The 27,502-nt window shown below is 38.4% G+C and overlaps 1 protein-coding gene across 1 annotated transcript in view; it reads right to left on the bottom strand.

The window, feature by feature from the left end:
• The window catches only part of C11H10orf67 (chromosome 11 C10orf67 homolog), a 140,447-nt gene that overhangs the window by 32,110 nt on the left and 80,835 nt on the right, over positions 1–27,502 (bottom strand). The window contains exons 11-14 of the mRNA XM_017962595.2: positions 22,661–22,723; positions 21,541–21,620; positions 21,384–21,449; positions 4,470–4,557 (exon numbers count right to left, since the gene is read on the bottom strand). Coding sequence (XP_017818084.1) covers positions 4,470–4,557; positions 21,384–21,449; positions 21,541–21,620; positions 22,661–22,723 — 297 coding nt within the window. The remainder of the gene's footprint in view (positions 1–4,469; positions 4,558–21,383; positions 21,450–21,540; positions 21,621–22,660; positions 22,724–27,502) is intronic.

Genomic DNA, 27,502 nt, shown 5'->3' with positions numbered 1-27,502 from the left:
ATTGCATTCCAGCCTGGGCAACAAGAGCAAAATTCTGTCTCAAAAAAAAAAGAAAAAAAAAGCTGAAAAAAATAAATAAATAAAAGGATTTACATTACCCAATTTCAAGATTTACTAGCTAGAAAGCTATGTTAATTAAGACAGTGTGATATTGGCAAAAGGACTGACAAATAAACCAATGGAAAAGAATAGTGTGGTTAGAAATAGACTCATACACAGACAGTCAATTCATCTAGAAAAACGGAACTGGTGAAATTCAACAAAAAAAGACAAGATCAATATTATAAGAAATACATACAGAATGTGAGATATCATCACAGACACAGAGAATACAATCTGCCACAGAAAAAATAACTAAGTTGTCTTCATTAAAATAAAAATATCTGACCTTCAAAGGACACCATTCAGAAAATAGAAGGAAAAATTATAGACTGAGGAAAAAATGTTTGTAATACATATATCTGACAAAGGACTTGTATTCAGAATATTTAACAAAATGCTACAACTCAATAACAGTTAAAAATTGACAAAAGTGCAGGAATAGAGGAATGGGCAGTTATTTTTTAAATGAGAGTGGAGTCTCACTTTTGCAAGATGGAAAAGAGTTCTGGAATTTGGTTGAACAATTTGGATGTTTGTGACACTACTGAACTGTACATTTAAAAATGGCTGAAATGACAAATTTTCTGTTATGTGCATTTAGCCACAAGTTTTTAAAAGGTCTTAAGTAGATCCTTCAAAAAGAAGACCTAAGAAAGATCAATCAACACGTGAAAAGATGCTCAACGTCATTAATTAGGGAAATGCAAATTAAAATTACAATGAGATAACATTTTAAAATGTTTAAAATTTAAAAACTAACAATATTGGCCGGGCACTGTGGCTCACGCCTGTAATTGCAGCACTTAGGGAGGCCAAGGCGGGCGGATCACGAGGTCAGGGGTTCAAGACCAGCCTGGTCAACATGGTGAAACCCGTCTCCACTAAAAATACAAAAATTAGCCTGGCATGGTGGCGAGTGCCTGTAATCCCAGCTACTCAGGAGGCTGAGGCAGAGAATTGCTTGAACCCAGGAGGCGGAGGTTGCAGTGAGCCAAGATTATGCCACTGCACTCCAGCCTGGCGACAGAGTGAGACTCTGTCTCAAAACAAAACAAAACAAACAAAAAACAAACAAAAAAACCTAACAATATCAAGTTGGTGGGGATGTGGAGCAAGTGGAACTCTCAAAGATTGCTGGTGTGAGGGTAAAACGACGCAGTCACTTTGGAGTACTGGCAATTTTGTTGTTTATTTTTTGTAAAAATCTTTGGCCGGGTGTGGTAGCTCACACCTGTAATCCTAGCACTTTGGGAGGCCAAGGCAGTTGGATCCCTGAGGTCAGGAGTTCGAGATCAGCCTGGCCAACATGGTGAAACCCATCTCTGTTAAAAATACAAAAATTAGCCAGGCTTGGTGGCACATGCCTGTAATCCCAGCTACTCAGGAGGCTGAGGCAGGAAAATGGCTTAAACCCAGGAGGCGGAGGTTGCAGTGAGCTGAGATCGCGCCATTGTACTCCAGCCTGGGTGACAGAGCAAGACTCCGTCTCAAAACAAAACAAAACAAAACAGAAAAACAACTTTTATTTTAGGTTTAGGGGGTACATGTGCAGGTTTGTTACACAGGTAAATTGCATGTCATGGGGGTTTGGTGTTCAGATTACTTCATCACCCAGGTAGTAAGCACAGTATCCGACAGGTAGTTTTTCAATCCTCACTCTCCTCCCAGCTCCACCCTCAAGTAGGTCCCCATGTCTGTTGTTCTTTTCTTTGTGTCCATGTGTACTCAATGTTTAGCTCTCACTTATAAGTGAGAACATGTGGTATTTGGTTTTCTGCTTCTGTGTTAGTTCACTTAGGATAATGGCCTCCAGCTCCATTCATGTTGCTGCAAAGGACATGATCTTGTTCTTTTTTTATGGCTGCGTCGTATTCCATGGTGTATATGTACCACATTTTCTTTGTCCAGTCTACCTTTGATAGGCATTTAGGTTGATTCCATGTCTTTGCTACTGTGAATGGTGCAGCAACGAGCATGTGCATGCATGTGTCTTTGTGGTTTCTTATGCAGTTAAACACACACACTTCCTGTGTCTTCACTATTCCACTCCTGCCTGAGATATATTAAAACATACTTTCACAAGTGATTTGTAAGCAAATGTTTATAGCAGATTTTTTTTTTTTTTCTCATAACAGTCCTAACTGGAAAGAGCCCATTTCTCCAACAAGGCAAAATGGATAAACAAATTGTGGTTTATTCATGCAATAGAATGCTACTCAGCATTACAAAGGAACTTAAGAAGGAACAACTGCCATGGATACATGCAATAACACAGGTGAATCTTAAAAGCACTGTGCTGTGTAAAATGGGCCAGACATAAGAGAGTATAAACTGTATGCGTCCATCTACATAAATTTAAGAAAAGGCAAAACTAACCTGTAGTGATAGAAATCGAAACAATGCTTATTTGGTGTGGTGATGGGGGCGATGTATTGTCTGCAAAGGGACAGGGAGCTTGAAGGGATGATGGAAATGTTCAATGCCTTGACTTACATGATGGTTACAAAGCAAAACTCTTCAAATGGTACACTTAATATTTGTGCATTTAACCATATGTAAAATATACCCCAATAGTAAGATCATACCAAACTTTTTCTTTCACAGCATTTATCCAAATTTGTAATTTAAATTCCGATATATCCCTATTAATGCCTATCTTTTCCACACTGTAGGTCAGGCACTATCTAAGCTCTGCAGGTAAAATAGTTTATAAGATGGACCAGTCTGTCACCTCATGGAATTTACAGTCTGTGAATCTAAGAGCCATTTTTGTCTTGTTCACTGTGTTACACTTAGCATGTAGCTTGATGCTTAGTATGTATGTGTACTCAACAAATGTTCGTAGGGTGGATGAATGATTAGAGAGAGGGAACCAAGGGACAGTGTTAGTGGATCTAAAACTCACACATTCACTTGCTTACTCTTTCTCTCTCCTTCCCCATCAGTTTTTCTTAAGTATTTGAAAATCTGTATACACTCTGATGAGTATCTCATGTGTCAACATACTGTATGGATATATACATGAAGATTCATAAACTTTGAATCCAGGAAAACAGTGGCACATGGATGGATTCTAGACCAGATGGAGCTCCATCCGCCTCCATGGGAAGGTGAATTGCATGGCCACTTGAGGGCAGGGCCAAGATTGTTCTCAGGAAAAATACTGGATCTACTCATGTGCTTGAATTGGTATAATTTTGAGATTTAGAAGTCTGTTTCATAAAGCCTAGATAATTCAAATTTGGACTAGAAAATGTTACCAGCTAACAATCTTAAAAAAGCCTGATTTTGAGTGACACCATATTCTCCTGGACCCTCCAATGTTTTATTTGCTTAACTGATTAAATTTCTAAAATGAGAATTACTCCAACTAAAATTGTAACCTGCAGGTGAGAAGAGGAAAAACCAAGAGGGAGAAAACGATACTATATATATTCTTATCTATGTAGATCAGTTTGGGAACATTTCAAATAAATCAAGTATTAAAATCCTCAGCAATGTTACTATATAAACTTAGTTATAAACAGGAATTCATTTAATATTATCTTGCAAGTGTACTTAAGTTATTTGATCTCCTGTGGCAACTTAAATTTGGAAAATGGTCTTAAAGTGACAAATGTTGAAAAAAATTTCAGAAAGAAGATGATTTTAGATTGTATGCCTCTCGAAGCAAAAAAAAAAAAGCATATATTTATATATTTTATGTTTCTTAGGCCCTTCCCCACAAACCCGACTTGTTCTCAGACCACTTAGCATCATAGCAGGTTCTCAACAAAGTTTGTCTCATTTTGGTTTACTTACTAATTAAAATTTTCTGGATATATTTCTATACTGGGCATCATTTACCTTAACATTTAGAGCCCCCAAATGAAAACAGTAAGTCAAATAGTAAAATAATAGCATAATACAGAATTGGGCTTTATCTATTACATGACCTCTAATGTGAAACTGAATGGCTTGGCACTAGGAACGGATTTTCCTATCTTTTTTCCCTTTGGATGTCACTGGAAGCTTAGACTCTGAGCTTTGATATTTCCCAACATTACATCTGTGGCCACAAGGGCAGACTGACAGATATGCTCCAGGCAGAATGAGTGTCCCCTCCTCTGAAATTTATACTTGCCCCTATTGTAGCTCAACCATATTGTGCTGTAGCAATTTGTTTACACATCTATCTCTCACACTGGACTGAACTCTTTGGGTTCAGGCACTTGGTGTCTTACACCCTCAGCATCTAGCAGTGACTGCCTTGTACTATCTCTACAGCCTGTAATGATAGGGGCTCGATAAACCTTAAACGAGAACAGAAAGAAACAGACAGGTATATTCAAAGAGACAAATAGCATCTAAACATTACATGCACTTACAATATAATTGAAGGATGTGTCAGCAAGCACTGCAAACTGACGAAACAGTGTGTGCCTTGTAAACATCTCATTCTTAAGGACATGAAAGCTGAAATTTAAAAAATGAAACTTAAAATGTATGTAAATCATAGGAGAAAGTAAATAAGCATTATGTTAATGAGGTAGGAAACTACATTAAAATTGTAAAATATTACCAAATAAAAGTTTAAAAATATGAGCATGAACATACTACCTCTTTCATTTTTAAAACTACGTGTTGCCTGGGCAAAATGGCGAAACCCCACCTCTACAAACAATAAAAAAAAAAACCAGTCATGGTGGTACATGCCTGTAGTCCCAGCAATTCAGAAGGCTGAGGTAGGAGGTTCACCTGATCCTGGGAGGTCAAGGCAGCAGTGAGCTGTGATTGCACCACTGCACTTCAGCCTGGGTGACAGAGTGAGACCCTGTCTGACAAAAAAACAAAAACCACACACACACAAAACTTACATGTTTTTCAGCTCGGAAAAGGCAGAGAAGTAATGGCAATGATCACTCCTGCTGCCTAGACTGTGATTTCAAAAAGCATTTCTCACTAAAATAATTCAGGGCATCTTTCAGAAACGACTGTTTCTAGATCTAAAGCAATAAATGCACAGAATGAACCTGGGACATTTTATTCTACCAGAACTCAACAAAGTCATCAAAGGTTATGTCAAAAGAACACAGTAATCAGCTTGAAAGAGCTTCTGTTGACTTAGGATTGGAGAAATCACACATCAAAGATAAGAACTACACTGTGTTGAAACATCACACGTATATTAGCTATTTGGGAAATTCTTAGCCTATCTTGATCACAAATGATGCTAAAATTAGGAGATCTGCTGTCAGGAAGACATACTCTGTTCAGAAAGCAAGAGAATGGCTGGACAACCTTTAGCTAGAGTCCAGCAAGGAACAAAAATCACAGCATTTACTCACACAAAAGACTCTTTGAAGAGATTAGATGTGTGACATCCCTTCAGCCATCTCAGTAGAGTGCAAAATAGAGATGAGATTATCTAGGAAAGATCTGAGAAGGAGCCTCCTGTCTAATGAAGTGACTTCCCATGGGAGACCCATAAGATTTTGAAAATGTTGTATCAGCAACAACACTGCCAGACTGCACTGAAAAGGACAGAGAATGGAAATACATGAAAGAAGGTTACTGGATTCCCAAAATTCTACAGGCAGGAAACAGATAGATAAAATTACTCAGGGTCAAACATGTGCTACCTTTCTTTCTTTTTTTTTTTTTTTTTTGAGACAGAGTCTTGCTCTGTCACCCAGGCTGCAGTGCAGGGGCACGATCTCGGCTCACTGCAAGCTCCCCCTTCCGGGTTCATGCCATTCTCCTGCCTCAGCCTCCCAAGTAGCTGGGACTACAGGCGCCCGCCACCATGCCCAGCTAATTTTCTGTATTCTTTTTAGTAGAGGTGGGGTTTCACTGTGTTAGCCAGGATGGTCTTGATCTCCTGACCTCATGATCCGCCTGCCTCGGCCTCCCAAAGTGCTGGGATTACAGGCGTGAGCCACTGCACGTGGCCAACATGTGCTACCTTTCATGAAAGAGGATATTTGACTCAGTAGTAGTGCTTTGGGCCCAGTAGGTGGGACCTTGAGTCACAGAGAATTAGCCCAGGCCTTGAACCCTAATGGCATTATGCTGAAACAATTTCAAAATTGTTTGGACTAGCGACTCAATTTTCCCCTTCCACTTTCTCCCCTTTCAAACAAGAATGTCTATAGCTATTATTGACATTTATGTCAATACAGTGCCTTTCCCACTATTGTATTTGGGAGCAAATAATCTATAATTTCACAAGTCTACATATGGAGAGAAATTTTGTCCCAGGATGAATTATAACCAGTCTCACCATACCTAATTTAGATGATGCAAACTGACACTTTTGAGGTTGATAACACCTAGACGAAATTTTGGACTTGAGTTGATGCTGTAATGGGTTGAGACTTTGGGGGATATTGGGATGTGGTGAATGCATTTTGCATGCAGGATAGGCATGATCGTTTGGGGGCCAGAAGGTTGACTGTAGTAGAGTGAACATTGCCCCCCATGAAAATATCTACTTTCTAATTCCTGGAAATTTTGAGTATGCTACCTGACATAGTAAAAAGAACTTTGCAGATGTGATAAGTTACAAATCTTGAGATAGAGTAATTATTCTAGATTATTTAGTGGGCCCAGTGTAATCACAAGGGTTTTTTTTAAAGAAGGAAGCAGGAGGATCAGAGTAGATAAGAATGAAGCAGAAATAATACATGGAAAGATAATAGCTAAGAATGTTCCAAAATTCAGAAATGACATTGACCCATAGATTCAAGAGCTAGACCAGATAAATAGAAGGAACTATACCTAGAGACATCATAATAAAACTAATGATAACCAAAGATCAAGGGAAAAAATTTAAAGTACCCAGACACGAAAAAAAAAAAAAAGCAACAAGACTTGACAGCTGACTTCTCAACAGTGACAATGAAGGCCAATGTACTGACATTATTTTTTAAATTTTTTAAAATTTATTTACTCATTTCATGATGGTATCTAGTTCTGTTGCCCAGGCTGGAGCACAGTGGCACGATCTCGGCTCACTGCAACCTCTGCCTCCCAGATTCAAGTGATTCTCCTGCCTCAGGCTCCCGAGTAGCTGGGACTACAGGTGTCTGCCACCACACTCAGCTAAGTTTTGTGTTTTTAGTAGAGACAGGGTTTCACTGTGTTGGCCAGGGTGGTCTCGAACTCCTGACCTCATGATCTTCCCGCCTCAGCCTCCCAAAGTGCTGGGATTACAAGCATAAGCCACCACGCCCGGCCTACTGACATTATTAATGGGCTGAAAAAATAACTGCCAAGATAGAACTCAATACTTGGCAAAAACTTTCTTCAATAATGAAGGTAAAATAATGACATTTTCCTCTAAAGAAAAGCTGAGAGAATTATTTGCCAGCAAACCTGTACTAAAAATGAAGAAACAAAAAACGAAAGAGAGCTATTCAGGCAGCACGAAAATGATCTCAGATGAAAACATAATAAGCAGAAAATAATGAAAAGCTCAACAAAGAGTAAATGTGTGAGTAAATATAAATAAATACTGAGTTTGCCAAACAACAATAGCAACCTTTCATGGAGTTAAAAAAATAGAGAATTAAAATTAAAATGTAGGAGAAAATTAAATGGAGTAAAAATAGTCTAAGGTTCTAGAATACTTGGGAGAGTGGTATCAATAGTAATTTCTAAAACACTGCAATAAGCTAAGAAAATTTTACAAAGAAGAATTTCAAAAAAAGAAAATGAATAACAAATTAATAAAAGAAAATATGGAATAAAAAAGGTTGATTGGTTCAAAACAAGGCAAAAAGGAGAAAAGGAGAAATATAAAACAGGTCAGTCAAATAGAAAACAACTTGTTAAGTAGTAAATACAAACCCAACCATAGTATTTTCACCAAAAGTAAATAAAGTATGCCAATTAAATAAAATAAAGCTGACAGATTAGGTTAAAAATTCAATTATATGCTGATTACAAGAAACACATTCAAATATAGAAATAAGATAGGCTGAAAGAAAAAAAGTTGGAAAAAAATACACCATGTACTCTTAACTGAATAGTTAAGCAGACATTAAGGTAAGGAGCACTACTAAAGATAAAAACATTTCATAATGATAAATATTACTAATAACTTCACAGGATGAGATCAGAATCTAAATTGTGGGTACTCAACAACTAAGATGTAAACTATGTAAAGCAAAAGTGGACAGATTAAATTAAGAAATAGATACATCTATAATCATGGTAGAAAATTTAATACTTCTATCTTAATACTTGGATGTAATGACAAAAAATTAATAATTATGTAAAAATTAGAAACAACAAAATTAACAGGTTGACCTCATTGAAATATTTAGAACTCTGCACCCATCAATGATAACATTTTTCATTCTTTTCAAGAATAAAAACATTTTAAAAACTTGGCCATAAGTTGAGTCATAAAACAAACATGAAGACATTTTAACAGATTAAAATTATACAGAGTAAGTGCTCTGAGCACAAGAGAATTAAACTGGAAATATAACTAGCGAATCTTCAACTTACTGGAAATAAAACATATTACTTCCTTTTTTTCTTGAGAAAAGGTCTCACTCTGTCACCCAGGCTAGAGTGCAGTGGCATGAACAGGGCTTACTGCAGCCTTGATCTCATCGTGGGTTCAAGCAATCTTCCTGCCTCAGCCTCCCATGTAGCTGGGACCACAGGTGCATGCCATGACACCCAGCTAATTGTTTTATTTTTTGTAGAGATGGGTTTCATTTTGTTGCCCAGGCTGGTCTCAAACTCCTGAGCTCAAGCAATCCTTCTGCCTTGGTCTCTCAAAGTGCTGGGATTACAGGCATGAGCCACTGTGCCCAGCCCATATTACTTCTAAATTACCCATGGACCAAAGAAGAAATCAAAATGAATTTAGAAAATATTTTGTTTGTGTAACAATAAATATATTATATGTCACAACTTGTGGGAGGCAGCTCAAACAACACTTAGAAGAAAATATGTAGTGTTAAAGGCATATATTCAAAGAAAAGAAGTCTGAAAAATCAATGATCTAGGCTTCCTTTCTGAAATCTAGTAAAAAGACAGCAAATAAAACATTAAAAAGTAGAAGGAAACAAGATAAAAGCAAAAGTCAATTACTCTATCAAAAAACCATCAGAGCTAATAAATGAATTCAGTAAAGTTACAGGATACAAAATAAACATACAAAAAGCAATTGTGTTTCTATATACCAACAATGAGCTATCCAAAAAGAAATTTTTTAAAAATTCCACTTATAACAGCATCAAAAAATAAAGTACTTAGGTATAAATTTAACCAACAAGGTAAAAGATCTGTATCTTGAAAACTATAAAGCGCTGAAGAAAGAAGTTAAAGTAGATACAAATAAATAAAATGATATCTTGTATTCATGAATTACAATAAGTAATATTGTCAAGATGTCTATACTACGCAAAGTAATCTACAGATTAAATGCAATTGCTACCAAAATTGCAATGGCAGTTTTCACAGAAGTAGGAAAAATAATCCTAAAATTTTATGGAACCATAAAAGACCCCAAATAGCCAAAGCACTTTTGAGAAAAAAGAACAAAGCTAGAGGCCGCTCACTTCCTGATTTGAAACTATGTTACACAGCTATAGTAATCAAAATGTGATTGTACTGACATGAAAATAGACACTTAGACCAATGGAACAGATTAGAGAGCTCAGAAATAAGCTCATGCATATATGGCCAACTAATTTTTGACAAGAGTGACAAGAATACACAATGGGGGAAAGGATAGTCTCTTTAATAAATGATGTTGAAGAAACAGGATATCTACATGCAAAAGGATGAAATTAGACCCCTATATTACACAGTACACAAAAATTAACTCAAAATGGATTAAAGGCCTAAACATAAGTCCTGAAACCATAAAATTCTGAGAAGAAAACATAGGGGAAAAAGCTTTTTCACGTTGGCCCTTGGCAATGATTTTTTGAATATGATACCAGGTCACAAGCAATGAAAACAAAAATGAATAAGTAGGATTATTTCAAACTATAAAGCTTCCTTACAGCAAAAAAACAACAACATGAAAAGGCAACCTAAGGAATGGAAGAAAACATTTGCAAGCCATACATCTGATAAGCGGTTAATATCCAAAATATATAAGAAACTCAGTTTAACAGCAAGAAAACAACCCGATTTTAAAATGGACAAAGGAACTGAATAGCCATTTCCCCAAAGAAGACACACAAATGGCCAAGTATATGAAAAACTGCTCAATATCACTCATAATCAGAAAAACGCAAATCAACACCACAATAAGATATCACCTCACTCCTGTTGGAATGGCTATTACCAGAAAGACAAAAGATAACAAGTGATGGTGAGGATGTGGAGAAACGGGGACCCTTGCACACTGTTGATGGGAATGTAAATAGTTCAGCCACTGTGGAAATCAGTCTGAGATTTCTCAAAGAACTTAAAATAGAGCTACTCTTTGATCCAGCAACTCCACTGCTGAGTATATACCCAAAGGAGTATAAATTGTCCTACCATACGGACACATGCACACGTATGTTCATTGCAGCGCTGTTCACAATAGCAAAGACATGAAATCAACCTAGATGCCCACCAATGGTAAACTGGATAAAAAAATATGGTACATATACATGATGGAATACTGCACCGTCATAGAAAAGAAGAAATCATGTCCTTTGCAGCAATGTGGATGGAGCTGGAGGCCATTATCCTAAACGAACTAACACAGGAACCGAAAACCAAATACCCCATGTTCACACTTATAAGTGAGTCAAAACAATGAGTACACATAGACACAAAGATGGGAACAACAGACATCAGTGCCTACTTGAGGGTGGAGGTTTGGAAGAGAGTGAGGATTGAAATACTACCTATCAGGTACTATGCTGATTACCTGGGTGACAAAATTATCTGTACACCAAACCCCTATGACATGCAAGTTACCCATGTAACAAACCTGCACACATACCCCTGACCTAAAATAAAAGTTAGAAAGGAAAAAAACGTTTTTTAATTAAAATTAAAATTTTAAAAAGTCAATGAAAAGACATATGAGAAAAGTTCAGCAAAGGCAATTATTTCTTTGAAATAAATAACACAAAATTGGTAACTCCCAACAGACTAAGAAAAGAGGAGAAAAACACAAATTCTCGGGAATGAAACACAAATATCAGGAAAGAAAAAGGGACATCACCAGATCTTACAGATACAGTAATGCACTGCATAATGATGTTCAGTCAACGACGGACTGAATATACAATGGTGGTCCCACAAGATTATAATGGAGCTGAAAAGTTCTCACTGCCTAGTAACATCTTGACAATCCCGACCCTGTGTAGGCCTAGGCTAGTGTATGTGTTTGTATCTTAGCTTTTAACAAAAAAGTTTAAAAAGTAAAAAATAAAAATAAAAAAGTTTAAACACAGACAAAAGCTTAAAGAATAAGAATATAAAGGAAAAAATTATACACATATATTTGAGACAGGGTCTCACTCTGTCACCCAGGTTGGAGTGCAAGGCATGATCCCAACTTACTGCAGCCTCAGCCTCCTGGGCTCAAGTGATCCTCCCACCTGTCAGGCTGCCACGTAGCTGGGACTACAGGTGTGCACCAGCATGTGAAAAAATAATCTTATATAGCTGTACAATATGTATGTGTTTAAAGCTGTGTTATTATGTAAGAGTCAAAAAGTTTTTTTTTTGTTTTTTTTTTTAAATTTATTTATTATTATTATACTTTAAGTTGTAGGGTACATGTGCATAACATGCAGGTTTGTTACATATGTATACTTGTGCCATGTTGGTCTGCTGCACCCATCAACTCGTCTTTTACATCAGGTATAACTCCCAATGCAATCCCTCCCCACTCCCCCCTCCCCATGATAGGCCCCGGTGTGTGATGTTCCCCTTCCTGAGTCCAAGTGATCTCATTGTTCAGTTCCCACCTATGAGTGAGAACATGCGGTGTTTGGTTTTCTGTTCTTGTGATAGTTTGCTAAGAATGATGGTTTCCAGCTGCATCCATGTCCCTACAAAGGACGCAAACTCATCCTTTTTTATGGCTGCATAGTATTCCATGGTGTATATGTGCCACATTTTCTTAATCCAATCTGTCACTGATAGACATTTGGGTTGATTCCAAGTCTTTGCTATTGTGAATAGTGCTGCAATAAACATACGTGTGCATGTGTCTTTATAGCAGCATAATTTATAATCCTTTGGCTATATCCCCAGTAATGGGATGGCTGGGTCATATGGTACATCTAGTTCTAGATCCTTGAGGAATCGCCATACTGTTTTCCATAATGGTTGAACTAGTTTACAATCCCACCAACAGTGTAAAAGTGTTCCTATTTCTCCACATCCTCTCCAGCACCTGTTGTTTCCTGACTTTTTAATGATCGCCATTCTAACTGGTGTGAGATGGTATCTCATTGTGGTTTTGATTTGCATTTCTCTGATGGCCAGTAATGATAAGCATTTTTTCATATGTCTGTTGGCTGTATGAATGTCTTCTTTTGAGAAATGTCTGTTCATATCCTTTGCCCACTTTTTGATGGGGTTGTTTGTTTTTTTCTTGTAAATTTGTTTGAGTTCTTTGTAGGTTCTGGATATTAGCCCTTTGTCAGATGAGTAGATTGCAAAAATTTTCTCCCATTCTGTAGGTTGCCTGTTCACTCTGATGGTAGTTTCTTTTGCTGTGCAGAAGCTCTTTAGTTTAATTAGATCCCATTTGTCAATTTTACCTTTTGCTGCCGTTGCTTTTGGTGTTTTAGACATGAAGTCTTTGCCCATGCCTATGTCCTGAATGGTACTACCTAGGTTTTCCTCTAGGATTTTTATGGTATTAGGTCTAACATTTAAGTCTCTAATCCATCTTGAATTAATTTTCGTATAAGGAGTAAGGAAAGGATCCAGTTTCAGCTTTCTACTTATGGCTAGCCAATTTTCCCAGCACCATTTATTAAATAGGGAATCCTTTCCCCATCTCTTGTTTTTCTCAGGTTTGTCAAAGATCAGATGGCTGTAGATGTGTGGTATTATTTCTGAGGACTCTGTTCTGTTCCATTGGTCTATATCTCTGTTTTGGTACCAGTACCATGCTGTTTTGGTTACTGTAGCCTTGTAGTATAGTTTGAAGTCAGGTAGCGTGATGCCTCCAGCTTTGTTCTTTTGACTTAGGATTGTCTTGGAGATGCGGGCTCTTTTTTGGTTCCATATGAACTTTAAAGCAGTTTTTTCCAATTCTGTGAAGAAACTCATTGGTAGCTTGATGGGGATGGCATTGAATCTATAAATTACCTTGGGCAGTATGGCCATTTTCACGATATTGATTCTTCCTATCCATGAGCATGGTATGTTCTTCCATTTGTTTGTGTCCTCTTTTATTTCACTGAGCAGTGGTTTGTAGTTCTCCTTGAAGAGGTCCTTCACATCCCTTGTAAGCTGGATTCCTAGGTATTTGATTCTCTTTGAAGCAATTGTGAATGGAAGTTCATTCATGATTTGGCTCTGTGTTTGTCTGTTATTGGTGTATAAGAATGCTTGTGATTTTTGCACATTAATTTTGTATCCTGAGACTTTGCTGAAGTTGCTTATCAGCTTAAGGAGATTTTGGGCTGAGACAATGGGGTTTTCTAAATATACAATCATGTCATCTGCAAACAGGGACAATTTGACTTCTTCTTTTCCTAACTGAATACCCCTGATTTCTTTCTCTTGCCTAATTGCCCTAGCCAGAACTTCCAACACTATGTTGAATAGGAGTGGTGAGAGAGGGCATCCCTGTCTTGTGCCAGTTTTCAAAGGGAATTTTTCCAGTTTTTGCCCATTCAGTATGATATTGGCTGTGGGTTTGTCATAAATAGCTCTTATTATTTTGAGGTACGTTCCATCAATACCGAATTTATTGAGCGTTTTTAGCATGAAGGGCTGTTGAATTTTGTCAAAAGCCTTTTCTGCATCTATTGAGATAATCATGTGGTTCTTGTCTTTGGTTCTGTTTATATGCTGGATTATGTTTATTGATTTGCGAATGTTGAACCAGCCTTGCATCCCAGGGATGAAGCCCACTTGATCATGGTGGATAAGCTTTTTGATGTGTTGCTGAATCCGGTTTGCCAGTATTTTATTGAGGATTTTTGCATCGATGTTCATCAGGGATATTGGTCTAAAATTCTCTTTTTTTGTTGTGTTTCTGCCAGGCTTTGGTATCAGGATGATGTTGGCCTCATAAAATGAGTTAGGGAGGATTCCCTCTTTTTCTATTGATTGGAATAGTTTCAGAAGGAATGGTACCAACTCCTCCTTATACCTCTGGTAGAATTCAGCTGTGAATCCATCTGGTCCTGGACTTTTTTTGGTTGGTAGCCTATTAATTATTGCCTCAATTTCAGAGCCTACTATTGGTCTATTCAGGGATTCAACTTCTTCCTGGTTTAGTCTTGGAAGAGTGTAAGTGTCCAGGAAATTATCCATTTCTTCTAGGTTTTCCAGTTTATTTGCGTAGAGGTGTTTATAGTATTCTCTGATGGTAGTTTGTATTTCTGTGGGGTCGGTGGTGATATCCCCTTTATCATTTTTAATTGCGTCGATTTGATTCTTCTCTCTTTTCTTCTTTATTAGTCTTGCTAGTGGTCTGTCAATTTTGTTGATCTTTTCAAAAAACCAACTCCTGGATTCATTGATTTTTTGGAGGGTTTTTTGTGTCTCTATCTCCTTCAGTTCTGCTCTGATCTTAGTTATTTCTTGCCTTCTGCTAGCTTTCGAATGTGTTTGCTCTTGCTTCTCTAGTTCTTTTAATTGCGATGTTAGAGTGTCAATTTTTGATCTTTCCTGCTTTCTCTTGTGGGCATTTAGTGCTATAAATTTCCCTCTACACACTGCTTTAAATGTGTCCCAGAGATTCTGGTATGTTGTATCTTTGTTCTCATTGGTTTCAAAGAACATCTTTATTTCTGCCTTCATTTCGTTATGTACCCAGTAGTCATTCAGGAGCAGGTTGTTCAGTTTCCATGTAGTTGAGCGGTTTTGATTGAGTTTCTTAGTCCTGAGTTCTAGTTTGATTGCACTGTGGTCTGAGAGACAGTTTGTTATAATTTCTGTTCTTGTACATTTGCTGAGGAGTGCTTTACTTCCAATTATATGGTCAATTTTGGAGTAAGTATGATGTGGTGCTGAGAAGAATGTATATTCTGTTGATTTGGGGTGGAGAGTTCTATAGATGTCTATTAGGTCTGCTTGCTGCAGAGATGAGTTCAATTCCTGGATATCCTTGTTAACTTTCTGTCTTGTTGATCTGTCTAATGTTGACAGTGGAGTGTTGAAGTCTCCCATTATTATTGTATGGGAGTCTAAGTCTCTTTGTAAGTCTCTAAGGACTTGCTTTATGAATCTGGGTGCTCCTGTATTGGGTGCATATATATTTAGGATAGTTAGCTCTTCCTGTTGAATTGATCCCTTGACCATTATGTAATGGCCTTCTTTGTCTCTTTTGATCTTTGATGGTTTAAAGTCTGTTTTATCAGAGACTAGGATTGCAACCCCTGCTTTTTTTTGTTCTCCATTTGCTTGGTAAATCTTCCTCCATCCCTTTATTTTGAGCCTATGTATGTCTCTGCGTGTGAGACGGGTCTCCTGAATACAGCAGACTGATGGGTCTTGACTCTTTATCCAGTTTGCCAGTCTGTGTCTTTTAATTGGAGCATTTAGTCCATTTACATTTAAGGTTAAGATTGTTATGTGTGAACTTGATCCTGCCATTATGATATTAACTGGTTATTTTGCTCGTTAGTTGATGCAGTTTCTTCCTAGCCTCGATGGTCTTTACATTTTGGCATGTTTTTGCAATGGCTGGTACCGGTTGTTCCTTTCCATGTTAAGTGCCTCCTTCAGGGTCTCTTGTAAGGCAGGCCTAGTGGTGACAAAATCTCTAAGCATTTGCTTATCTGTAAAGGATTTGATTTCTCCTTCACTTATGAAACTTAGTTTGGCTGGATATGAAATTCTGGGTTGAAAATTCTTTTCTTTAAGAATGTTGAATATTGGCCCCCACTCTCTTCTGGCTTAGAGAGTTTCTGCCGAGAGATCTGCTGTGAGTCTGATGGGCTTCCCTTTGTGGGTAACCCGACCTTTCTCTCTGGCTGCCCTTAAGATTTTTTCCTTCATTTCAACTTTGGTGAATCTGGCAATTATGTGTCTTGGAGTTGCTCTTCTCGAGGAGTATCTTTGTGGCGTTCTCTGTATTTCCTGGATTTGAATGTTGGCCTGCCCTACTAGGTTGGGGAAGTTCTCCTGGATGATATCCTGAAGAGTGTTTTCCAACTTGGTTCCATTTTCCCCCTCACTTTCAGGCACCCCAATCAGACGTAGATTTGGTCTTTTTACATAATCCCATACTTCTTGCAGGCTTTGTTCATTTCTTTTTCTTCTTTTTTCTTTTGGTTTCTCTTCTCGCTTCATTTCATTCATTTGATCCTCAATCGCTGATACTCTTTCTTCCAGTTGATCGAGTCGGTTACTGAAGCTTGTGCATTTGTCACGTATTTCTCGTGTCATGGTTTTCATCTCTTTCATTTCGTTTATGACCTTCTCTGCATTAATTAGTCTAGCCGTCAATTCTTCCACTTTTTTTTCAAGATTTTTAGTTTCTTTGCGCTGGGTACGTAATTCCTCCTTTAGCTCTGAGAAATTTGATGGACTGAAGCCTTCTTCTCTCATCTCGTCAAAGTCATTCTCCGTCCAGCTTTGATCCGTTGCTGGCGATGAGCTGCGCTCCTTTGCCGGGGGAGATGTGCTCTTATTTTTTGAATTTCCAGCTTTTCTGCCCTGCTTTTTCCCCATCTTTGTGGTTTTATCTGCCTCTGGTCTTTGATGATGGTGCTGTACTGATGGGGTTTTGGTGTAGGTGTCCTTCCTGTTTGATAGTTTTCCTTCTAACAGTCAGGACCCTCAGCTGTAGGTCTGTTGGAGATTGCTTGAGGTCCACTCCAGACCCTGTTTGCCTGGGTATCAGCAGCAGAGGCTGCAGAAGATAGAATATTTCTGAACAGCGAGTGTACCTGTCTGATTCTTGCTTTGGAAGCTTCCTCTCAGGGGTGTACTCCACCCTGTGAGGTGTGGGGTGTCAGACTGCCCCTAGTGGGGGATGTCTCCCAGTTAGGCTACTCAGGGGTCAGGGACCCACTTGAGCAGGCAGTCTGTCCATTCTCAGATCTCAGCCTCCGTGTTGGGAGATCCACTGCTCTCTTCAAAGCTGTCAGACAGAGTCGTTTGTGTCTGCAGAGGTTTCTGCTGCTTTGTTGTTGTTGTTGTTGTTGTGTAGCTGTGCCCTGTCCCCAGAGGTGGAGTCTACAGAGACAGGCAGGTTTCCTTGAGCTGCTGTGAGCTCCACCCAGTTGGAGCTTCCCAGCAGCTTTGTTTACCTACTTAAGCCTCAGCAATGGCGGGCGCCCCTCCCCCAGCCTCGCTGCTGCCTTGCCGGTAGATCACAGACTGCTGTGCTAGCAATGAGGGAGGCTCCGTGGGCGTGGGACCCTCCCGGCCAGGTGTGGGATATGATCTCCTGGTGTGCCTGTTTGCTTAAAGCGCAATATTGGGGTGGGAGTTACCCAATTTTCCAGGTGTTGTGTGTCTCAGTTCCCCTGGCTAGGAAAAGGGATTCCCTTCCCCCTTGCGCTTCCCAGGTGAGGCGATGCCTGGCCCTGCTTCAGCTCTCGCTGGTCGGGCTGCAGCAGCTGACCAGCACCGATCGTCCGGCACTCCCCAGTGAGATGAACCCAGTACCTCAGTTGAAAATGCAGAAATCACCGGTCTTCTGTGTCGCTGGCGCTGGGAGTTGGAGACTGGAGCTGTTCCTATTCGGCCATCTTGCTCCGCCCCCTCCAAAAAGTTTTAAAAATTAGAAAGTTTATAAAGTAAAAAAATTACAGTAAGCCAAGGCTGACTGGTTATTGAAAAAATATATATATATATTTTTGTAAATCTAGTGTAGTCTGGGTGTCTAGTGTTTACAAAATCTACATTAGTGTATGGTAATGTCCTAGGCCTTCACATTCACTCACCACTGGCTCACCCGAGCAACTTCCACTCCTGCACCCTCCATTCATGGTGAGTGCCTTATACAGGTGGACCATTCTTTATCTTTTATACTGCACTTTCACTGTATCTTTTCTATGTTTAGGTATATTTAGATGCATAAACACTTACCATTGTGTTACAATTGCTTACAGTATTCAGTTACAGTCTCCTGCTGTGCAGGTTTGCGGCCTAGGAGCAATAGGCTATACCATATAGCCTAGGCGTGTGGTAGCCTATGCCATCTAGGTTTGTAAGCACACTCTAAGATGCTCACACAACGATGAAATTGCCTAATGACACGTTTCTCAGAATGCATCCCTGTCATTAAGTGACACATGACTGTCATTTATATATATAATATGATATTATGAATAACTTTATATCAATAAATTAGACAATTCAGTGAAATAAGAAAATTCCCAAACATAAAAGACAACATAAATTATTGAACTGATTAGAAGAAACTGAAAATAGCCCAATTTTTAGGACAAATTGAATGTTATTGAAAACTTTCCCCAAGGGAATGATAAGCATTCAGTTCAGAATATTTGCTAATTGGGAGGAGAGGTGACAGGCGCTGGATGGGCAACAGGGACCATGAAGCTACTGCTAATTCCTTCTTTCTTTACCTGTGTAGTGAGGACACAGGTGTTCACTTTGTTGAAGTAAGGAGCAGTGTAGAGTTTCTGTTTACAGCGGGTTCCAAGGTGAGGGGACTACATGAGCAGAGTGGGCCTTCACCTTGCATGCCCTATCTAGATTTCTGATGTTTGCAGTCCCTCTGGTATGGCAATCTAGCGCTCTGAGTTGAGGCGGGTGGGGAGAGGAGGGGAGGGCAGGAGAAGGGATGTGTGCACGGACCTCTTCTATACATACAAGCCAGAGTGGCACGGGAGCCACCTGTAACATTTATGTGCTTGGTAAGCGTAGTGGGCAAAAGTGAATCCATCTGGCCTGGAGCCCATCAGGCAGAACAGAGGGTGGCTCAGGTGGATGCATGGGGATTGCTGCCTGGGGTGGAGGTGGGAACAGTGGCGTCACTGTGGCATTAGCCAGGTAGGGACATGTTCCAAAGCTGATGTGCCACACCTGCATACTGTTTGTGCAATAATGATGACATCAGCAGCTGCACCTGGCTTGGCACACCAAGAGGAAGAATTATCCCCGCCCTTGTCAGCACTGCTCACATTCAATCTTCCTGGAAATAAGAACTCGGCAGAGTTGGAAAGGAGCTTGGAAATGAAACCCTGAATTGGACTGGGACCCAATATAAATCATGAATTGACTGAGAAATCATTGAGTTGGAGTCTGATCTTGACTGGCTAAGGTGAGGTTTTTCCTCTACTAAACAAAAATGAGTGCATCTAATCTAGGATCAGTTACAGTAAAATGAAATTACCATGTTAGCCCACGTAAGTCTGTGGCTGCACAATTAATCTCCATACCATACCACGATGAAGTACTCTGTACAAATGCACTCTCTATGGTGCTGTACATGCCACATTGAATTAATAATTGGAGCTGCAGCCTAAGTAGAGAGATATAATCTACAATGTCCCAATTAGTTGGTTAAATGAGAAAACATAGAAGGTGTATAGTAATAAATACTTCTGCTTTCCTAAATATTTAGATATCAACATAAAGTCTGCAGAGACCAAAATGATTAATATGATTGTCAACATCTTGGTTAATAGAAAATCAATTAGAAGTAAAACTTTAAATTCCATCTCTACTAAAAATACAAAAAAGAAAATTAGGCAGGCGTGGTAGTGGGCGCCTGTAATCCTGGCTACTCAGAAGGCTGAGGCCAGAGAATCACTTGAACCCAGGAGACAGAGGTTCCAGTGAGCCGAGATTGCGCCACTGCACTCTAGCCTGGGCAACAAGAGCAAAAACTCCCTCTCAAAAAAAAAAAAAAAAAAAGTAAAACTGATACATTCTCGTAAATCATCATTGAAGAATAGGGGAAATCCTGTAGGGTCAGAGACAAGGTAAATCTTACGGATGAAAGTGAACCCTAAGGAAATAAATAAGGGAAAGTCATTTTATTCAGCTCTAGAGATAATCCAAAACCTATGTGCAGGGAAATGAAATAAAGTGCATATTTACATTTTCTTTTGTCTCACATGTATCTACATTCTGTTCTTAAATAACTATGTGAGACAGGGCAGGTGTTAATATGCACATTTTACACAGCACAAAATGCTTTTCAGCACATACATGAAACACAGGTAGGAGATCATTTCAGCACCAAACAGAACAAGGCAGAACATTTTACTACAAGGTGTTTTTGCTCTCAATCCTGTGTTTTTTCTGCCTTGGCGTGGATTCTTTGTGCCCCCTCACTTAGGATGAATTATTCCCATATAATATACATAGCCAGGTATAGAAGTTTATACAGACAAAATCCATAGTGTGTGCTTATGAAAAACAGTGCAAACGTAGGGCATTGCCATTCCAAGATCTTACGTGTAAGCTTCAAGTTTGACCTCCGATGGCCTCCATCAGACCAACATTAAATCCATCGTGCCTGGATGATGCTTGACTGTGAAAGAATATTGCAAAAGAACTTCCCACACGTGTTAAGGAAGAGAATCTGGGGGAAATTATGGCAGAACACAACTAAACAGAAGACAGATTTTTCATGTTAACATGTTAGGGTAAGGGAAAAAATAAGCATTTTTTCGATATGCATCGTTTTTGTCCTTTTCAGAATTTTACAGTTTCACTTTCTCCATTTTGAAAAAGGCAAAGAGGATATTGGGAAGAGAAATAAAATGTTTATGTGAATGAAAAATAGATCTGAGAGGTTGAGGAATTGGAGCTGTTGTGTCTGGTAGAGGATCTGATATATAAAGCAACTTTATAAAGACAATACAAACTAGTTACATATCATTGTGTGCAAATGAGCAGGAAAAGGTTTTAACAGCCCTATGAAAGAAGATGACTAAATAGGTCTGATTAAACCAGGTATTAAGAGAGTCTGTCTGTCCTTCTGATTTTTTAAAACAGAAACACAGAGAGGGAATGAAAACACCTTGAACGATTTCACTTCTCAGTGATTTTGATTACTCTTCTATTTTAGACCAATTATTTTGCATTTCTTGTAGAAGTATATGAGGTGATTTAACATTAATATGTAAAAAAATTGCAAGGTTCACAACTTCCTTAAAGGATGATTAGTCACGTTTTTAGAAATATAATTTGTATATATCACACCATACCTGTTCCTGAGAATAAAGAATCTCTTTTCCCAGTTTTTGCTTAGTCGTTCCGCTTCCTTCCTAAACCTATAATAAATTTACAGATGGTTAAATATTGTATTAGTTACAAATGCACATTATGTCTCATTACCAGTGCCTTTCACTCTGTTACCAGTACCTTTCCACCTTCTTTTTCTCGTTCTCTAAATTTGCCTTTAATGCTTCTATTTGAGACTCCAAAGCTTGTTTGTCTTCAACCTTTCAATAGAAAATATATCACAAAGTTAATTACACAAACAATATATCTTGTTTCTCCATAAATCTGAAAACACTATTTCTGTAAATAGTATATATATTCTAAGTACTATCAAAAATAATTTGAGGCAGGGCACGGTGACTCACACCTGTAATCCCAACATTTTGGGAAGCCAAAGTGGAAGGATGGCTTGAGCCTAGGAGTTTTAGACCAGATTGGGCAATATAGTGGGACCTTGTCTCTACAAAAAATTAAAAATTAGCAAGGCATGGTGGTGTGCACCTGTACTCCCAGCTACTTGGAAGGCTGAGAAGGGAGAATTACATAAGCCCAGGAAGTCAAAGCTGCAGTGAGCTGTGATCACGTCACCGCACTTCAGCCTGGATGACAGAACGAGACCCCGTCTCAAAAAAAAAATTTCTTTTCAAGAGAACAATGAGTTATATTTACTTGTAAATTACCAAACATAGAAACGGTTTAAAATCCCATGCCTCTATTTCCTGTAAATGGTGAACTTAGAAGCAGTTAGCTCTAAACAATATTACAAAGCAACCAAGATTTATCTTCATCAGCCGCACAAGCTGCCCCTTTTTCTAAATTGTATATTGTGTTTTGTAAATTGTGTTTTCTTTCACTTACTGTAGTCTCTCCATCTCTTTGTCATAGGAAGCAGCTTCCCCCAGTTACTCATTTCCTCCTTCTATCAAAACAGTTCTCAAGAAAGGATCTTACCAACTCACAGTAGAGCTTTATGCCATTTATCAATAATGTTTATATTTTGCAAGAGGATGAAGTTTCAGCAAAAGGAATGAATCCCTAATAGATGAATTGTAGGCATATCATGAATGAGAGAGACTTCCGTGGATGTGGCAGGGATGTGCTACAGAATCATACTAATGAGGCAATCAGGTCCTCTGTCTCTTCATAAGGCTAATTCTCAGTGTAGCTTCCAAACTCATTGCTACTTTCTAAGCAAATTGCTACTTTTTAATATAAACAATAACTAGGTTCATAATAATGGTCATATTAGTCATTATTACACCTTAGATCCTGGTATTTTCATCTTTTCTTCTTCATGTGTCCCAACAGATGCTGTATAGCTTACCTGGTAAGAAAATAAAACACGGTAAATATAAATTTTCAAATTAATGCATAACAATGTGGCTTTTCTGCAGCTTTGAGAAAGAGAACTGAGACTTACAATATGCCAACCATAGTCCCCTGGCAGTCTTCACTGTCTTACATAATTTAGATAATTCAGTGTTTATATGTAGCATTTGCAATCAGACCACGGCAGCCCATTGAAAACAATTTTCCTATTAATAATACCAGTTTTTAAAAAATGCATTTTATTATAGTCTCACTTCCATTGTATCTGTTTTGCTTTCAAAAAAATCCTATTAGAGAGGTGCTAGATCTCTTGGATCTATCCTCCATATTTTAACTTTTTTCGTTATTTCTGTCTGCCATTTTGCACTATGTTCTAGGAAATTTTCTTCACTTTATCTTCCAGATTATTAATTCTTAAGTTGTGTCAATTTTATTATTCAGCCTGTCTATTGTCTTTTTTTTTCAGTTTTATTTGTTCCTTTTAATAAATTGTTCTTTGGTTCAGACTGTTCCTTTTTCATAGCTGCCTGTCCTTGCTTAATGGAAAAAAGTTTCTCTTGAATGTCTCCCAAAATATTTTTTATAGAAATAATATATTTTAAATTTTTATCTGTTCCCTGAATTAACTGTTTCATGCAGGGCCAAGTGTTTTTCTTTTCCTCTTTGTTCACTCCATAAATATTTGCTGAATGCTTATTATATGCCAAGAATTGTTTAAGCACTGGAGATACAAAAGAAAACAAAATTGAGCTAAAGTAGAGAAGGCAGATTTGAGATAAATTACAAAAGAGGTCAGATTTAGGGGACTTTTTGAGTGAGGACAGAGCTGCCTGAAATTTCTCATTTGGGCAGGCAGATGGAAAATGAACCTATTCACTAAGAACAAACAATAAGAATTGGAACAATTTTGTGTGCTAGCCTTTTGTTTGTTTGTTTTTGATAAATTCAGATTTACCAAAACACTTTGAGTCTCAAGTACCCATGGCCTGTTTGAATGAAAACATGTAATAGGCAACTGGTTTGGCTCTGTGTCCCCACCCAAATCTCATCTTGTAGCTCCCATAATTCCCACGTGTTGTGGGAGAGACCTGGTGGGAGATGATTGAATCATAGTGGCGGGTCTTTCCCATGCTGTTCTCATGATAGCGAATGGGTCTCACAAGATCTGATGGTTTTAAAAATGGGAATTTCTCTGTACACGCTCTCTCTTTGTCTGCTGCCATCCATGTAAGACATGACTTGCTCCTCCTTGCCTTCTGCCATGATTGTGAGGCCTCCCTAGTTATGTGGAACTGAAAGTCCATTAAACCTCTTCTTCCCAGACTCGGGTATGTCTTTATCAGCAGCATGAAAACAGACTAACATAACAACTGAGACAGGGCCTGGAATTTGAGAGATGGGTTGATCCTAGATATATAATTTGGGATTCCTCAGTACGTGGGTTGAAGCTAAAGATTTGGATAAGGCCATTCATGAAACTAATAGTCAGAGAAAAGCATGTGATCAGGGATGGAAGCCCACACCCCCGGCATGGCTAACTTGGCATTTTTTTCTTCTTCAACTTTTATTTTAAGCTCTGGGGTACATGTGCAGGATGTGCAGGTTTGATACATAGGTAAATGTGTGTCATGGTGGTTTGCTGCACAGATCAATCCATCACTTTGGTATTAAGCTCAGTATCCATTAGTTATTACTTCTGATGCTCTCCCTCTTCTTATGCCTCTCCCCAACAGGCCCCAGTTGTGTGTCGTTCCCTCCCATAGTCCACATGTTCTCATCATTCAACACCCACTTAGAAGTAAGAACATGTGGTGTTTGGTTTTCTCTTCCTGCATTAGTTTGCTGAGGATAACTACTTTCAGCTCCATTCATGCCCCTGCAAAGGACATGATCTCATTCCTTTTTATGGCTGCATAGTTCCATGGTGTATATATACCACATTTTATTTATCCAGTCTATCATTAATGGGCATTTGGGTTGATTCTATGTCTTTGCTATTGTGAATAATGCTGCAATGAACACTTGCGTGCATGTATCTTTATAACAGAATTATTTATATTCCTTTGGTTATATACCCAATAATGGGATTGCTTGACTTGCCATTCTGATTTACCTGATAGAAGAACCCTCAGGACTGACTTAATCCTGAACCTGCCCATTTTTCCTACCTTAGGTATCTAAACTCTAACTCCTACTCCATCAGAACCCAAAAGCCTGGAGAGTCCTTTGGTGGTTCTATAACTACCCAAATAACACTTCCCTTAGTTGTCTACACAGTAACTCAAACTTCTTAAAAGAAACTATCACCCACCACTACAAGCACAGTGACTCTCACTTATCAAGACCCATGTGACAGTAAACTAGCCAAAAAGAAAGCCAAAAAAACAATACCACCAACTTAACAAAAGCAACAAGAAGTCTTAGTTATCATTAGCCTTCCTTGGCATCAAAAAAGTGGGGGTCACCAAAGTGACATGCAATGGACACTTTTTGGAATCCCTCGACCTATTTGTTCTCAAAGGGCACAAACCACTTGAACCACCTCTTTGCCCAGCGTACAGCAGGCAGACAGTGAGTTCACTACCATCTGATGAACAGTAAGTAGTCCGAGGAAATCACCAGGGGAAGATCCCTAGGCCCAGGGTCAGGGAGAACATTTGCCATTATGCTAAAAAAAAGTTAACCCAAATTTTAAAAATTAATTCCCAGAAAATTAGGAAAATAAATCAGTAGAACAAAATAAGTTTCCATGTAGAAAGACATTAATATACTTATTTCACTATACTCAAAGTTACATCGGTGATTGAATGCTTATAAAAAAAAAAACTCTGTTTAAATTTATGTACAGTAAAAATTAGTTCCAATTTTTAAGGCTCCCTTTTCCCAGCTCTCATATAATGATCAACTGTGTAATAACTAGAGATAAGTCTGTTCTAAAGTCTATCTTCTGTAAAGCAAATAATTATTCAATCTCTTCAAATGACAACACTACTATGATGATGAAGATAACGTCTCTTTTCATTAAAAAAAGAAAGAAAAAAGCATCACATGTAGACTAGAGTGTTTGCTCTCCAGTTCTAGTTGAACTTTCAACTTTGCTGCAACATGGTCTATTGAATCCTGGCTCTGTCCACATTAAACCGTCATTTTGTTTTGCCAGCTGCTGACCTTCCACTTTCTCTGGAATACACACACTAGTCTTTATGTGCTCACTTCATTGACAGGTGCAAACACTGGACTGATAATAGATTGAGGTGAAAATGAATGTTAATATTAAAATAAAAGTAATTAACTTCCTAAATAGGAAAACACAAACACAAATTAAATAATTGTAAAGATAATAACATATTGTAATTTAACAAAAAGTGTGTTTTTTTGAGACAGAGTTTCACTCTTGTTGCCCAGGCTGGAGTGCAATGGCACAGATCTCAGCTCACTGCAACCTCTGCCTCCCGGGTTCAAGTGATTCTCCTGCCTCAGCCTCCAAAGTAGCTGGGATTACAGGTGCCTGACACCACACCTGGCTGATTTTTTGTATTTTTATTAGAGATGGGGTTTTGCCTTGTTGACCACGCTGGTCTTGAACTCCTGACCTCAGGTGATCCACCCGCCTCGGCCTCCCAAAGTGCTGGGATTACAGGTGTGAGCCACCACTACCGGCCGTGATTTAAAATAATTTATTATAAATATTTCTCATTCTCTTTTGAATTTGTTTATGTATTTATAAAAATTCACAAAATTAAGAAATAAAGGTTCATTTATAACAAGTTATGATTCTTAAATTTGCTTCCTATTTTTAAGCATTTATGTCATATTTTTAAAAATTTAACAAAATACTATTCTAAATTAGAATCAGTAGCCAAGGTTTGTATTAACAGAAGAAGCAAATTATGTTTATTAACTGCCATAAGATTGACTACATTCCTTATCCTACTCTCACATCTCTGTTTTCTTTTTCTTATCAAGAGTCAGTACATTTAATTTCCACAAACATCTCTCTTATGAAACTTAGGCATTTTCTCTGGGCTTAATGAAAGGTATTTTGTCTTTTACCTCTATATCCTTTAAATCATTGAATATATTTATATTACCACTAAAGTAGTCTTTCTGACTCATCATGATGAAGAATGATCTTTCCTCTTTAAAACCTCAATCACTTTGACTCTCATATTAACATTTTTTAATCTGCCATGCAAATAACTACTTTTGAACACCAGTAATGTGCCAGTGGGTGGGAGGTGGCCAGGGAGTGGAGGAGCTGATAGAAACACATGAAATGAGGACCAACCTCATGCACTTACAATTTGGAGAGAAGAGACTGAGAATTGGGAATACTGAGAATAAGATATGAGGCTGTGTGCATTGAAACACTAGTCATGACAGGGGCCAAAAATCAAAACAAAACATTTATCTGCATATATCACTTGTGAATTTTCTTCTAACAAAATTGTTAAGGTAGGCAAATCTTTCAAAAATAGGACAAGACTTTCCTCATTTGATGTCCCCAAAGGTGCCACTCCATGTTTGCCAAGGGGCTCTGAGGCTTCTTGGTAGAATGACTGGACTGTGAAGCCATACAGGATTTAGGCTGATCCAGGCTATATGCAACTCTTAAGCCTGTCTTAAAGGTTCAGAAGGCCACAAAAGTCTGTCTGGGCCTGGCTTTCTCACCTGGCTCTAGACCATCCTAGATCTTGTGTTCAGGTGTTCACTGCAGGAAGTCAGCTATGCAAAAGCAGAATACACATCTGTCAAACTATTCACTCCAAAAAAT

The sequence above is a fragment of the Papio anubis genome, chromosome 11 (genome assembly GCF_008728515.1).
Source record: "Papio anubis isolate 15944 chromosome 11, Panubis1.0, whole genome shotgun sequence".
Taxonomy (NCBI): Eukaryota; Metazoa; Chordata; class Mammalia; order Primates; family Cercopithecidae; genus Papio; species Papio anubis.
Note: the sequence above shows the minus strand (reverse complement) of the source record. Positions and strands in the feature narration are given on the sequence as shown.